General features: G+C 33.5%; 1 protein-coding gene across 1 annotated transcript in view; it reads left to right on the top strand.

Moving 5' to 3' along the window:
- LOC143084332 (uncharacterized) overlaps positions 1–11,586 on the top strand; it is a 73,546-nt gene extending 61,960 nt beyond the window's left edge. The window contains exons 5-8 of the mRNA XM_076260743.1: positions 6,364–6,558; positions 9,349–9,483; positions 10,940–11,080; positions 11,474–11,586. Coding sequence (XP_076116858.1) covers positions 6,364–6,558; positions 9,349–9,483; positions 10,940–11,080; positions 11,474–11,586 — 584 coding nt within the window. The remainder of the gene's footprint in view (positions 1–6,363; positions 6,559–9,348; positions 9,484–10,939; positions 11,081–11,473) is intronic.
- The last annotated feature ends 4,555 nt before the right edge of the window (positions 11,587–16,141 follow it).

Below are 16,141 nucleotides of genomic sequence, written 5' to 3'. Positions count from 1 at the left end.
ATTGGCTTTAAACTAGCTGTCAGTAACTGCGAGTACTCTCAGATCTGTACTTAATGTCTTTTTGTTGTCGGGATGAATAAGTATCTTTCACGTCCACACGATCTGATGAGTTAAGCCCTTTTCAACTGATTTTTATAGTTTGTTCTTATGTGGTACTGTTGCACCACTGTCCCAGGTTAGGGGAGGATTGGTGCGCCTTCAAAATAATTTAACCCCGCCACATTCTGTATGTGCCTGTCCCAAATCAGGAACCTGTAATTCAGTGGTTGTCGTTTGTTGCTGTATATATTATTTGTTTTTCGTTAATTATTTGGTACATAAATCAGGCTGTTATTTTTCTCGTTTGAATTGTTTTACATTTGTCATTTCCGGGCCTTTTATAGCTATGCTAGACTATGCGGTATGGGTTTTACTCACTGTTGACAGCCGTACGGTGACCTATAGTTGTTAGTATTCAACGATATCTTTCAAATTAAATAAGCTTTTATACTTTTTCCTTATGGCCCAGTTGATATGTTGCTATAGGTTGAACCTGATCTCTAAGCTGTTCAAATCAGCTTGTACCTTTATGATGTTAAGCACCCATCGAGATATTCTTTACAGCCATGACAACAAACCGTAAATAAACTCATCATGGTTTTAAGGTTATATTTTTCCAAACCGAATGCAAATCATCACTCCTTTGTACTCGAAAACAAATTCTATTCGTACTCAAAAGATTTATGAGTGATATAGTGGCAAAAAAAAAAGAATTCTGGGAAAACTTCAGCAAGTTGAAGTTACACATCAGCTTTAAATTTAAATAAGCATGTAAAATAGTTTTGTTTTTAAATAAAAATCTTGAAAATGACCATTCTAAAGAAATTCCTTCCCATCTAATTATAATGAAAAGGGACACCAGGCTGGCCAAGGACTTTTTGTTACTGCAAAAACTTCCTATTGAGAGGTATTTGAAACACATATACGTATTGGTAATGGAAAGCTGAAAGTGATGAAAGAACAATGAAAGGACATTAATCATCCTTCAAGCTGATGTGTACGAATGCAAAATCACATTCTTATTTATGGTGGTCGTCGTCATACATTCCAAATCATTAGTTTTTGGCGAATCACAGGATCTGGACTGCTTTTCTTTCAGCTCAGTAGTCACTGTTTCGGTACTGACATGATTTATAACATAATTTTCCGTTATAGAAATTGTTAAAAACTAAATTTCCAACTCCCTCACGCAAAGTTGACCTCAGATGGATTTGGCTATTCTTTTGTGGTCTTTTGGTCATATAGTAATACTTGTGATGAAATTCTCTTTATATGCCATATTCTTTACTTTTCAACCAAAATTTCAATAGGCGAGAGGTGGCGTTACAAATGAAATCATGAAAATAGGTCGAAAAAGACAGTCTTTGCGCGCAACCACAGGCCCACCAGCCCAGGCTGGTAAAATTTCTGTCAGGCCTATAAAAATCATCTCCTCAGGCCAATATAATCTAACTAAAATGTTCTTGAAATTCAGCTGCGGGCCTTTAGATTCAAAAGTCTATTGTGAAGACTGAAAGGGGACACATTTCAAGAAACATGGACTAACATGGAGTCTATTCCTAGTTATTATTATTATTTTTAGGCCTTTCACATTTCCTGTGGAAAATAATTTTGATTTTATTCTGACTTTTTTTTCTTCCGCCACTTTTTGGTGTTGAGAATATTTTTTTGTTTCCCAAGATATCGAGAAGATTTTTGGCACATGATATCGATCAATAAAAACACTTTCACAGTTGTTGACCCTGTGTAACCGTACTCTTTCTCCTGTGAAAGTCATATCACTATACAATTTTTTCTTGTTCTTTCTACTCCTTTGCAACCGTAAAAGAAATCGACAAATTTAATTTTCAAAATTGCTCATTATATCCTCAGGATGCTCTGTTCAATTTTGACCCAAGCATTACGGAGACTCCATATGAGAGTTATTTATGTATTTCACATAGGGATATAAATGTAAATCGTGAACTGTAAAGTTATACAGACCCAGGGTATTTTGATTTTTTGTCTTTGGTCCACCAAAAGAAATGTTAAGGTCAAGATCAAAGTTAAAGGTCATGATCTAAATTTTAACTTTTGATTGTTTTCGCTTTTCCTCACAAACTGTAATAAATAATGACGGGAATTTTTACCAAATTGTTCGCTGTGACATGTTCTAGTTTTAAAACTTTGGTTGAAAGAGTGCCGTGCCTTTTGATAGGAGTTTTCATCCCTGGAAAGTTTAAAATAAGTTGTATGGAAATATTAATCATTAACCATATATAGTACAGATAAAGGCAACAGTAGTATACCGCTGTTCGAAAGTCATAAATCGATTAAGAGAAAACAAATCGGAGACATAGACCTAGGGTATATTGATTTGAAACCCTTCATTTAATGGCCCTGAAATTGAGGTCAATGTCAAATGAAAATTTGACTTTTTAAATTTTGATCTTTGCTATAACTTCATACTGGTTCTTTGTAAAGCCAAATGATGACTTGCATTCGGTTTGGAAAAATATAACCTTGAAAAATGTCAACCGAAAGTGATCTTAAGTAAACTGGAAATTGCAATTCTTGCGATTCTCTCACGGAAAAGTACATAGAAACCATATATTTGTTTAATCGGCATGGATTATTTCAGACAAAAAACATATAAATCATACATTTTTGAAATCAGTACATGAAACCTATGATTTAACCCCATTAGTAACTTAGAATAAACCGGAAGTAAATTCTTATCAATGATTTAAAAATTCAATGGTGATAAGACCTTCAATAGTTATCTGAACTAATGGCTTTTAATTCTTATATGATTTGCATATCTACAAATAATTGAATGTGATTTGTCCTTATTTAGGCTTGTGAGATAACCAATCAAGTAAACATATCAATAACCTCAAGGGAAAATGTGTTTAAATCTATAATATATCCCTACGCCAAAGGACATGGATATTTTATTCCCTTTTTACATCCTGAAAATAGAAAATTCATTTCCATGAATTTTTTCTTCTCCGCATGCTTTTTCTAAATAAACATGACGTATAGGCGACACATCAATAACTAATGATTCATCGATGTTTTTTTCTTTTTTGATTTTACATCTGAATTAAGTTTGATAATAGAGTTGAAGCGTTAAATAAACCGTGCGTAACGTCACACGAGATAATTATATATAATCCGATGTTTAAGATGGATTTGACATGATTCTCAGAGGGGAATGTTTAAGTTTTGTTCAATATCATGTAGGATAGTCCCAATAAAATATTGATGTAGCTATCAATATTAACATACAGTGGAATAATACAAAAAAAGTTTTCACTATGATTCTAATTGTGAGTGAAATAGTGAAATGTATTTGAAGGCAGATGATATGACAAGGGTCCTAAGAAAGCAACGATATGACTGGCACAAGAGAGAAATTATGTGAAAGTGTGTTGGTCATTGGTTTCACTTTGGGATTCTGCACATCGGACACATATGGGAATACTATCTGTATTCTGCAGCATTATGACGATGAGAAGATGTGGTATGATTGCCTATGACAACAAATCACCGGAGACCTAATAACGTGGATGTAAAAAGAATTTATTGTGCATACCGTATATAAAAATACATGAAGAGATGAAGTGTGATTGCCAAATAGAAAAATCCATACCGTATAGTCGGCTTATAAAAGGTCACGACATGACAAATATAAAATAATTCAATTGAGAAAACTTACTGCCTAACTCATAACAAAACAATTAACGAAAAACAAATATGATAAACATGAACCAACGACAACAACAGAACTACAGGCTCCTGACCTGGGACAGGTACATAAAGAATGTTGCGGGGTTAAACATGTTTGTGAGCGCTCAACCCTTCCCTAACCTAGGACAATGGTGTAGCAGCACAACATAAGAACAAACTATAAAAATCAGTTGAAAAAGGCTTAACTCATCAGATCAATACAAAGCATTAAAAACATCAAATATAAACATATATACAATGTACGGACGTGGCAGGGTATTTATCCATCCCTCATCCTAAACAACAAAGGGGACACTAAGTACAGATCTGAGAGTACTTCCTGACTTGTGTAGAAAATGTTCGATTAAACCTGGTTTTATAGCTAGCTAAACCTCTCACTTGTATGACAGTCGCATTGAATTCCATTATATTGACAACTGTGTGTGAGCAAAAAAAACCCAGACATAATAGGTCAAAACGTCAAAAATTGGAGTACAGCATTCAACATTGTAATTTAATCTTAATCACTATAAAAAAAAATAACTGTTTCAACAAAGAAACACAAAATGGCATATAGACAAAGTACATAAGCAAAAATGAAAGACAAGATTCAAAATTGACCATAGCACAATAACACACTGGCGGGATGTATAAGTACCTAACCACGTCATGCGTATATACAAAAAATGACAAGGACAAATAATTTGAAACTTTAACACGTAATTAATATGATTAACAACGTCAGTACCTAAATCTATACCTGAAGACCATCAAGTAATATGTGTTAAGTTGATACGGAATATTTATCAACAAGGTCTTGGTATCTTCCGATGAACTTTTTCAGAAAAAGGACGAGACGTTCTTTGACATAACATTGGCTCATCAGCTTTCTGCTCAGACACTTGTGACGTTTTATAAAGTCTGAGTATCAGCTGCAAGCTCTTGAATACCGAAAACTATTAGTATGATTTGAATTCATAGATAACTAAATCAATATTTATACCAATATACACAATATTCAAAGATCTAATTACAGTGTTGAATTGATAACCTGTTATAATTTTATTTAAAGGATTGAAAAGTTTACCCGGATCGTATATAAATTCCAGGGCTCGGTTAACAACATCACCGTAAAATTTAGGATGTGCTGTTCCGTCTGAAACAAGTTTTTTACAGGTACAGCCAAACTTGCAAACCAAATATTTGTGTCTATGAAAGAATTTAGTAAAGATTTTAAGTAAGTTGTGGTAACGAAATCCCTGACTTAATTATTTACCAGTAATACATAGATCGTGTAGATTACGCTAATTGAAATCCGAAACGTCACTACAGACACGGTCATAACGAACGAGTTGGGATATATAAACACCGTAAGATGATGCCAGAGGAACATCACCGTCCAAAAAATGAAAATTAATAATAGGGAAAGAAAAATTATCCCTTTTGTCGTAAATTTTTGTGTAGAGTTTCTGGTGTAAAACTGAAATATCTAAATCTTGGAAAGAAATGTATTGCTATTAATATTTGATTTATTTAAAGTAAGTTGCTGTAGGTAAATTTCGGCAATATATTTAGAGAATTCTTGATTATTTAACGAAAAAATAACATCAGGATAACTGTAAGTGTTGTTGAATTTATCAATTAAATGGAATTACTGAGTTTGGCCATAAATTGTGATTCATAACAGTATAGGAACAAGTCTGCTTTAAAGGGGCACAATTGGTGCCAAAAGGAATACCTACATTCTGTCGATGAAATTTTATTTATGTTGTGTCTTGTGTATTGTTGTTTATCTGTTGGTCTTTTTCTTTTATAGCCATGGCACTGTCAGTTTTTTTTTCGACTTATGTCCCTTTTGTATCTTTCGCCTCTTGTTTCCAGAGATTTTGTTTGTTTGAATAAGTGGTTTTTACAAAGTTTGATTTAACCCTTCCTAAAACAACATATTTTTTTTCAAAGTGGTCATTCTTTAAAGATGCTTGTGGATCATGGTTATTTTTATCAAAATGAATAATGGGAGTTCTGAAATAAATGTATGCAACGTTTTACTAAAATGTTTGTAATTTATATCAGTTTGAATTGATATGGGAATACCTTTCCCGTGCGTTTGAATAGACTTGTAGTTGACACTCTGGTCCGGACTTTTTATTCCCTTCTTAACAAGGTAACAGTCCGCAGGGAGAAATGTCACCCTACCAGAACACATTATTCTGACCCCGACGAGTCATTGCTATTATTCCGTAATGCCGCGTGATAAGTGGAAAAAAGCATCAGATACAAATTTCCTAGTCTTTGGTTTGCAACAGCCGCGAATCGAACTCGTGATCATAATCGTGTGGGAACGTGCTTAAGCTCTTCATATTGTAATACGTGAAAAACTGGCTTACCGACATGGTTTTTAGAAAAGCTTTTGTTTTTAAGACTACATTTCAATTTACCCGAGGGGATCAATTATGTGGCAGCAATCAATTATTGCTTAGTCATTGTATATTTTAAATGCAGTTCAAAATGTTTGGTGATCTATTGTCTTTAAGTTGTCTTTTTTAGTTTTCGCCATGTTGTTATATGTCCTTCTTTGAGGTGTTGTTTCTAACTTGCAACTTTCTTTTACAGGTCCGTTTAGATTAGTTACAGTCGAAGTCCTTTCCGGATCAAAAGTATTATTTTGTGACATTACTCCCGAGGCAAAACACGTTTACCGTATAGCAACTTGTGCTAGCAATGCAGTAGGAAAAGAAGTGAGGATTAGCACCGGCTACAGGTTTTTGCTGTGTGAAGTAGATATTGATGGGACATTAGCCAATCCATGTAAGAAAGATTTTATTTTGCCACATCTTTTTTTCTATTTCGAAGAAATCAGAAAGAGGAGACAATAAATAAATCCTTGAAAACCTCCTATTTCCTAAAGTAGCGAGCCGCTATAATAGATGTACCAAATAAATTTTTATCAAATAATTTACTCTTTTATGTAGACATTTTAAAAAAGACAAGTTCGATGAAATCATAAGACGGATTGTTAATTTTTCCCTCATCTTGTGAGCTATTCTTATCACCTGGCGTCCGTACTCCGTCGTCCGTCAACCGTTAACTTTTCAAAAATCTTCTCAGAAACTCCTTTGTGAATAAAATCTCAAAATAAGTCCGATGATCCCGCCTGCAAACTAACATGGCCACGGAGACTAAAAATGGAAATCCGAGACAATATGAACTAGTGACTATTATTTTGAACGTTATAGTTACAGAAAATCTGACAGGGGGAAATATTAATATTAAGAATGTCAAGATCTACATATTGTCTATTTCAACCGGAATTGTCAAACAACTCCGTATAATTATGAGTTATTGTTCTTTAATGACGATATTTATCATTGTTTGTAGTTTTTGACTTTTGTCTTCAAAACAATTATAGAAAGAGAAAAACATAGGGAGCAGAAACTATCAACAACAAAAAAAGATTTACAGATAGAGCAACATGACAGAAATTGTCAATATATTTCTTATTTGGGCTTAATATTGCCCTTAAAGAACGATTTGTACCAAATTTAATGTTTTTGCCTATTATCTTGAAATCTTATAAAATATGATAGGTAGAGAGAATGTTTTGGCTTTTTAACTATTTTGATCTGAGCGTCACTGATGAGTCTTATGTAGACGAAACGCGCGTCTGGCGTATAAAATTATAATCCTGGTACTTTTGATAACTATTTAACAACAAAAATTATCAGCAATCTATCAATCTATAAAAAAGCCGAAATGGTCTATCGACTCTGAACAGGAGTTTTCCCTTAATTGATGATTTTACTCATTTTTAGGTTTTTGGCAAACCGTAGTAGATCGATAAAAACAGTAAACATAAAATAATGTTTTGAAAACTGAAATTTACAAATAGTTAAAACTATTCAGAAATTTTAGTCGATTCCTATAGGAAATATTGTCCTTATATGACGTTTTTTAACCGTTTTTCGCGTTTGATAAAAAATGTGGAAGATAGAGAGAAACTGTAAAAAAAATTATCAAGATTTTGATATAGATCAACACGCCAAAATCACAGTTTACTGCTTATAGGAGTTATTGTCCTTTGATGATCACCCCCCCCCCCCCCATTTTTGCATTTTTTACGAAAAATGTAGTAGTTAAAGATAAACTGTACACAGCAAAAACAAGGACTCCACATAAATCGTCCAACAATTGTTATTGTATAAGTTATTACCCTTAAATGAAGATTTTAATCACTTTTTTTTGTTTTGATCAAAAGAAAGAAACTGTAAAGAAAAAGAAATTTCAGATATGAATTATATAACAGTCTATAATGTTGGAGAGTGGCAATTGTTAAAGATGCGAATTGTTATTGATCAAGGTGAGCGACACACGCTGTTTAGAGCCTCTAGTTATATGTATGTTTAGAAATGAAATGAAAACGACATTTCCGAGATAATGGCCGTTTTTATGTGGAGGTGAAGAAATTTGTTTCACGTGACATTTTTCTAGGCATCTGCCTGGCCTTGCGGTCATAAAACTTTCTAGTACGATAATTGTACTCAGACTCTGAAATCAACCAATCAAAACACTGGATTTGTTGTTTCGAGAACAGATTTTGAACTCCGAGTACTCAGTAAAGTTTTATGACCGAGAGCCCTGGTCTTTCTCATAGGTTATTCATAGGTGATTCAGAAAACGGGTTGTTTTTATCAAATTTCCACTTTCCACTTGTAATAATCGACCAATTCTCTACAGTCGACTCTCGTTGTCTCTAACTCGGTTGACTCGAAATTTCGGTTGAGTCGAAGTTTTCTCGAGGTCCCGAACTTTGTTTCATATAAATATAAATGTATTCCGACTCCTGATGAGTCGAAATTGGATGAGTCGAAATTCGGTTGACTCGAACTAAATTTACGGTCCCAAGGTTAACAAATGCATTCAAAATTCATTATTCATCTCAAACTAATACACTTCATGACCTTGGAGATTTAAATGAATGAAGAGTTAATCTGACAATACACGTATAATTAAATATCCGGTCACTTACCCGTCCCGTTACCATATTATCGATTTATGAGATTCCTTTTCCACGAGTGTTGTACGTAAGATTATTTTGATCACCGTGATACATTGTTATAGTTCATGAAGAATTATTTAAAATGTTATAAAACAATTAACCGTAATCATACACTAATGAGCTTGGTTGCGTATAAAGTAGGGATTAAAACTTCCAAACACATTCAAATTTGGCGCCGTTTAATGAAAAAAAAAAAAAATACCGATCTCCAGGGAAAATTCAAAACGGAAAAATAAATGATAAAGACAACAGTCAGGGAAATTAACTCTTTGAATTACTGCAGTTTTTGACAACACTTGTAATGAACATATATAAAAAAAAGTTAGTTACACCGATCCTAATTCTTGCATTTTACGTTAAAAGTCGAACTGTTTCAGGCGTATTGCTATTACAGTTCTAAAAAATACCGAACGCTAAATGAAATGGTAGTTATCTCTTATTTTAAAGTTTTGAGAGCCCTACACTTTAGCCTTCATTTTAGTGTTTTTAGTTGATTAACCAATGTTTGTGCAATTTTTTTTATCGAATATGTTTGTTGACAGATAAAGCAAACTGTTTGACGGACATTAAACCTGAAGAGTGTATCACTCCGCTGAATTGTTCGGTAGATGGTTTTTGTGATTGTGAATCGCCAGCAACCCAGTTTTACGCAAGAAAAAGTAACACTTGCATTGAAAGTAGGTATTTATAGTAAATGACTTGAGAGGTTGAGGGCCAAATGGCAGTTTATTGACCGGTCGGTCCATAACCTGTCATTTGGTCTGAAGTGGCATGAGCTATATGTTATGTTATTCTGAATATAACAAAGTTGATCAAACGCATTCATGTGTTTCAATATTATAACTACTGTTCAATGAAAAATCACAATAAAAAATCTTAACGGCAACTGTTGTATTTTGAAACATAAGAAGAAATAAGAGAAATTCCAACATACTGATATAATTAGTGACTATAATATCTTTCTTGTCAATATTACTAAAATTAAATTTTGAATACTTTGTTTATGTTTTAAAATTCATGACGTTTGATATTACAACCAAATGCCTGCTGTCTGGGTCTATATATAATATATGACCTTGAGGATGGTCTAAAGTAAAATAGGAAAAACAGGCGTACCTATATGTGAGGCACGATACAACACTTTTTTCAAATATTGTTAGGGATGGGGAAAGTGTAAAAAAACGATGGATTGTTTATTATGTTTGAAATACTCTTTTATTGCATGAACCCCGAGTACAACTCTGCTTAGAAAATAATCAATAAAATCCAACAAATGATAAAAAAAGGTTTGTGACTGTCTTTTTTTTAAACACGTTGTTTATGGATTAACGGATGCTAAAAAAATTCAATAGATACCTCGGATAATAAGTTTCCGATGTAAATAAACTCATAGATATCAGGATTTAAACGGTACGCCAGAAGTACGTTTCGCCTACAAAACAATCATCAGTGACGCTCGAATAAAAAAATGTGAAAAATGCCAAACAAGTACGAAGTTGAAGAGCTTTTAGGAATCAAATTAAATACTATTCATTATGTTATCCAAAATATCTATTTTTTGGTATTTATCATAAACAATTCATTTTATTATTTATTTTTGGTGTTTCACGCTTTGTAGACATATATGTTCAACTATGTATGATATTATTATTCATGGAAAATTAATTCTGCCATCTTTAGAAATAGGAACAAAAGCCAAGATCGTCGAGCTTTTCTCCTATTTTGTAGCGAGAATAAATACATTTTGACAATGTTCTTATATTGCTTTTATTCTACAATTTAACATTGACGCTTTGATAGAGAAGCAGGAAAATATATCTGTATATTATGCAATTCAAATAGATACTTATTTATAGAGAGTTATTTGTTCCAAATATGGCTGATTGCAAGACAAATTGTATTCAATCATTGTGTACTGTATCGTTTGTTTAAATGAGTATCCAGAAAACACAAACCCTGAAAAATGTAAAGTGATCAGTTGACAATTGAGGTGTTTATACGTTCAAATATCTGATTTAAAATTTACAAAATAAATTAGATATGTCTTCTTTACAGTAAGAATTAATAAAAAAGAATGATTGTCCATAATACATATGAGTTACAGATAACAATGTTGCATATATCAATTATTAGGAAAAACATACAAGGAGAACTGCTCATTAATACCCGAAGATTCGACATGTTACAATAATATGGTTTGTGTTTCTGGTATTTGTGATTGTGAGATTCTCGCCATGCAGTATTACGATCCCTATGATACAAGTTGTAAAGCAAGTACGTATTCATGGTATATAATTGTAATCTCAATTTGAATAAAAAAACTAAGAAAACATTATATGGTATATAATTTATCTTTTTAATTTATGTCTGTATTGACTGTATCTCAAAATGGCTACTTCAGAAACATTTGTCGAAGGAAGAAAAACACATTAAATAAAACAGACGGTCGACTTATCACTGGGGTTCGAATCAAATACTAAAGATTCATTAGACATTCAAATGTGCATTATACATTGTAATAACTTATACTACGCAGTTTTGCACCACCGCAAAATCAAAAATTTACATCAAAGAAACTCCTTGAACAGGAATGATCTCACGTGTTCGTGAAGGATCATAGTTTCAGTGTAATTTGTGAAACCAACTTGTAACTTTTATTGAAATCAGAAACAGGTACTATTAGATTCAACCAAGATTTTGAGAGGGAAGACTGGAAAAGTGTTTTCACATGGCTGTTCATTCATTGTGTTTTTCACTTACAAGATCAGACGCAACAGTAGTTTATCGGTAGTAAAATCTCGTAAATCATTGCAAAAAAGATAAAAAATAAAACTGCAAATCCTTTAGCAACAATCAACGCGAGATTGGGTTCTCGTACCTTTGTATGCATACATCGTCTGCCAAAGGCATTTATTATTTGTTATCAACGTATTTCAAAGGAGAATCCAGACGTGTGTCACATGAGTAATATTATTTATCAACTCATCCGGAGCACCTGGGATCATCATTTTTTAGTTTTTCTATTTTTAGTTTTGTGACTTTTGTTCATCTTTTCGTCGTTTTTTTTTTACATGGCGTTGTCAGCTTGATTTCGACTAATGAGTTTGAATGTCCTATTGGTTATCTCCGCCTTTCTTTTTTAGTCTAGATATTTTCAATTGAGAGTATACTAAATCTTCATGTTCAAATTTTGATCTGCTCTTTTTCTTCGTTCATAATTTTGATCCATGAAACCATGTTGCAAAATTTTTCATCAAAGGGTAGATGCTTTATACAACACACAGGCTATAGATACAAGTTCAATTTGAAACATTTAGTTTTTGTATTAAAATTTAAATTGAGTATCACAACAGAGTTTTTACTGACAAAACACGTGTTAAGATGTGTTTCAACTGACGAGGGAAAATTTGAAGTGTTCTTACATGAACAAAACGACAGGTGCCACCGTGCCACACGTGGAGCAGGATCTGCTTATCCTTCCGGAGCACATGGGATCACCTCTGGTTCTTGGTGGGGTTCGACTTGCTCAGTCTTTGATGTTCTATGTTGTGTTTTTTTGCACTTTTGTTTGCCTGTTTGTCTTTTTTGCATTTGTCGCTATGCATGCTATGGCGTTGTCACTTTATTTTCAACTTTGAATGTTTCTTTGGTATCTTTCACCTCTCTTTTTAATCAAAAGGTTCCAGAAAGTTCATGAAATTAGTAAATGACTATTGGTCCAATTACATATCGTGACATTTTGACCTTTTCTTGATTCTTCTGGTAGGTGAAGATGCCTTAATGTCAGAGCACGCTTATACCTTGTCGACTCATCTGCTCTAAATCTTCTGAAGTTCTAGGTTTCCCCGCAGTTTTCTCATGTAGGTTTTGTCACGCCTTGACAGAGTAAAAAAAAAAACGAGCATAGAAATGCTACTTCCAGCAGCGGCGGCGGCGTCATCAACAATTTGATAGTTTGTGATTAGGTCAGTTTATAGGGAACCAGTAGTGGTAGGTCAGTGATATTTTAAATTCAGTTGTATATATGCATTGGCACATCTCATTTCCATACAGATTATTTGGCCCTGCCCACTCAGTCATGGTCTATCTTTTGCTTAGTTAACATGAATTAATTTTCTTCATCACTTGGAACTCTTGGTTTAAAAACTTCCTTATGAGCAGCAACCGTCTACCAAGGAAATTATGATAGGAAACAAAAGCCCTGGAATATCGTATCAACTGGGAGATATATATTCCCTATGCAGGCGCTGCTAGAAGGTTGCTACATAGAAATGGAAAGTTCACAATTGGGAAGCTGAAATCATCTCTTTTGTCGTAAAGTTTTGTTTTGTTTTCAACCGACCATCATTGTCAATTTCTAGATGTAAGTCAAGGTATGAGGCAGACTTAACTGTGTCTGTTGTATCCTTTATATCAAGTTTGATTGGTTAGACCTAGTCACCAAATGTTTAATTATTTAGTGAGATAACATAGCGGAGAGTAAAGTTAAAGGATACTGCTAACTTCTTTTTTTTCTTCTGAAGAAGTTCCTGTATAGATAAAGTTAGCCTCATATTAATAAAGGGAAAAGTCGGCAAGAAGAGGAGAACAGTTGGTTCCCATGGGAATGCAGATTGCTTGTTGAAAAACACGTCGTCCAAACGTAACAAATATGTTGCCAATCAAGAAATCAAGCATCTTGATAATGTCAGTTTCAGAGAATTTTTCGTTTGAATCAGATTTTTTTTTTACAAAGACTTGTATCTATTAAGACATTCTTTTTTATGAAACAAAGCATGACCAACTCTTTCAATTTGTCTTTTAGTTTGGAATGGGGAATACTTGTGTAAAGTGTAGAAAAGTCAAATGTTTTGATACTATTGCAAGATGAAAAAGTCTTAGATTGTGTGTACTCTCAAAGATCTTTGGAATTTCACATCTGATTCACGCAACCTCTAGAATAATAAGTAATTTCACAAAAACTTTGAAGCCCGGCTTTGATTGCTGGACATTATGTTGTTTAGGTATCCAATACAGTGAAGGAAGATCCAGTTCTTTATCTTTGGTTGAAACTCCAAAGGAACATAGAACGTATCTATGATTATCCAGGATTTCCTCCTTGGTATGTGTCGTGGGGGTATATGTTGAATTTCGAAGTGAATGGTCAATACCTAATTAATTTGTCAAGTAGTTTATGTGATGTGATTTACACACAAAAAAGATGTTGTTTGGGGCTTATCTGCGGGGACAAAACAACATATTGGTCATAGGTAGGACAGGTATTTTGCAACATTTGGGTCTTTAAAGATTAATGTAGCATTTGTGTTTTTAGACCCATTCAGTTTTTTTAATTCTGATTTGTATCAACGACATCACAGCCTTAATTCATGCGGCTCGGTACTCACACATCCCGCCATTGTGTTATTCAATGTGCTATGGTCATTTTTTGTATTCTTGTCTTTCATTTTTGCTTTTGTGCTTTGGCTGTATGTCATTTTGTTTTTCTTTGTTATCATATTTGTTTGTTTATATAGCGATAATGATAATAACACAATATGTGTACCCATATTTTTAAAATTTTACCTATTAATATGTCTGTTTGTTTTGCTCACACATTGTTGTCAATATAATGAAATTGTATGCGACTGTCATACAAGTGAGAGGTTTAGCTAGCTATAAAACCAGATTTAATACAACATTTTCTAAATAAGGGAATGCCTATGCCAAGTAAGGAATATGACAGTTGTTTTCCATTCGTTAGATGTGTTTGAACTTTTAATTTGGCCATTTGATAAGGGACTTTCCGTTTTGAATATTCCTTGGAGTTTTTTGTTTTTTTTTGACTTTTTAACCGATTGCCTAGCATAATCCTCGACTGAATCCATCAGTATTTTGTGGTTGTGTTTGCCTAGCATAATCCTCGACTGAATCCATCAGTATTTTGTGGTTGTGTTTGCCTAGCATAATCCTCGACTGAATCCATCAGTATTTTGTGGTTGTGTTTGCCTAGCATAATCCTCGACTGAATCCATCAGTATTTTGTGGTTGTGTTTGCCTAGCATAATCCTCGACTGAATCCATCAGTATTTTGTGGTTGTGTTTGCCTAGCATAATCCTCGACTGAATCCATCAGTATTTTGTGGTTGTGTTTGCCTAGCATAATCCTCGACTGAATCCATCAGTATTTTGTGGTTGTGTTTGCCTAGCATAATCCTCGACTGAATCCATCAGTATTTTGTGGTTGTGTTTGCCTAGCATAATCCTCGACTGAATCCATCAGTATTTTGTGGTTGTGTTTGCCTAGCATAATCCTCGACTGAATCCATCAGTATTTTGTGGTTGTGTTTCCAATTGATGGATTTAAGCTCACAATATTTAAGGCCTTTGGATAACACGTTTCGCAGGGAAGTGTTATTTGCAAAGTTTAGGTCACCAGTAATAACGTGGCCAGCCAGATTACATATGAATGGGTAACTAGCATGGGTGCAATCAGGAGGTTTGGACTTGAAGTCATCAATATTGAGATCCTGCAACATGTGTTTGCAATAGAACATTTTAGTTGCAATTGGTTTGGTATAGGTATAAAAGAGGGACGAAAGATACCAAAGGGACAGTCAAACTCATAAATCTAAAACAAACTGACAACGCCATGGCTAAAAATGAAAAAGACAAACAGAAAAACAATAGTACACATGACACAACATAGAAAACTAAAGAATAAACAACACGAACCCCACCAAAAACTAGGGGTGATCTCAGGTGCTCCGGAAGGGTAAGCAGATCCTGCTCCACATGCGGCACCCGTCGTGTTGCTTATGTGATTACAAATCCGGTAAATAGTCTAATTCGGTATATATATAAGAAATGATAAGTACAGACTGATCTTTAAAATAGGAAGGTATTTTCGAACTGATTTATGATGAAGGATAATGCACAAGTTGTCATTTAGTCTTCAGCGACATCGCGCCCATTAAACACTAGACTATAAGAAAATAATAAATATTATTATAGATATTTTTGTTTGACAGTTTGAAAATATTTTCAATTCATAAAACTTGTATATGAAAAGCTTGTGTGACAGTTATTACAAATGCTTTCGTTTCTTTAATCGAAGACAATCTGAAAATAATACAAATAAACTTTATAAGCACACTAGAATGACTTATTGCGGTATCTTTAATTAATTTAAAATCATTAAATAGTTTTCTTCTGATTTCATAGACAAGTTTGAAGTATGATTTATATGATTCGGATAATTGTATCTTTAAGGGGGTACCCAACACTTTGACTAAAATAGATTTGGCTCTTTTAATTTTCATAAAATTTTGACAAAATATTTACTTTAAATTGTGGACA

The sequence above is a fragment of the Mytilus galloprovincialis genome, chromosome 7 (genome assembly GCF_965363235.1).
Source record: "Mytilus galloprovincialis chromosome 7, xbMytGall1.hap1.1, whole genome shotgun sequence".
NCBI lineage: Eukaryota > Metazoa > Mollusca > Bivalvia > Mytilida > Mytilidae > Mytilus > Mytilus galloprovincialis.
This window is presented reverse-complemented; position numbering and strand designations above follow the sequence as displayed.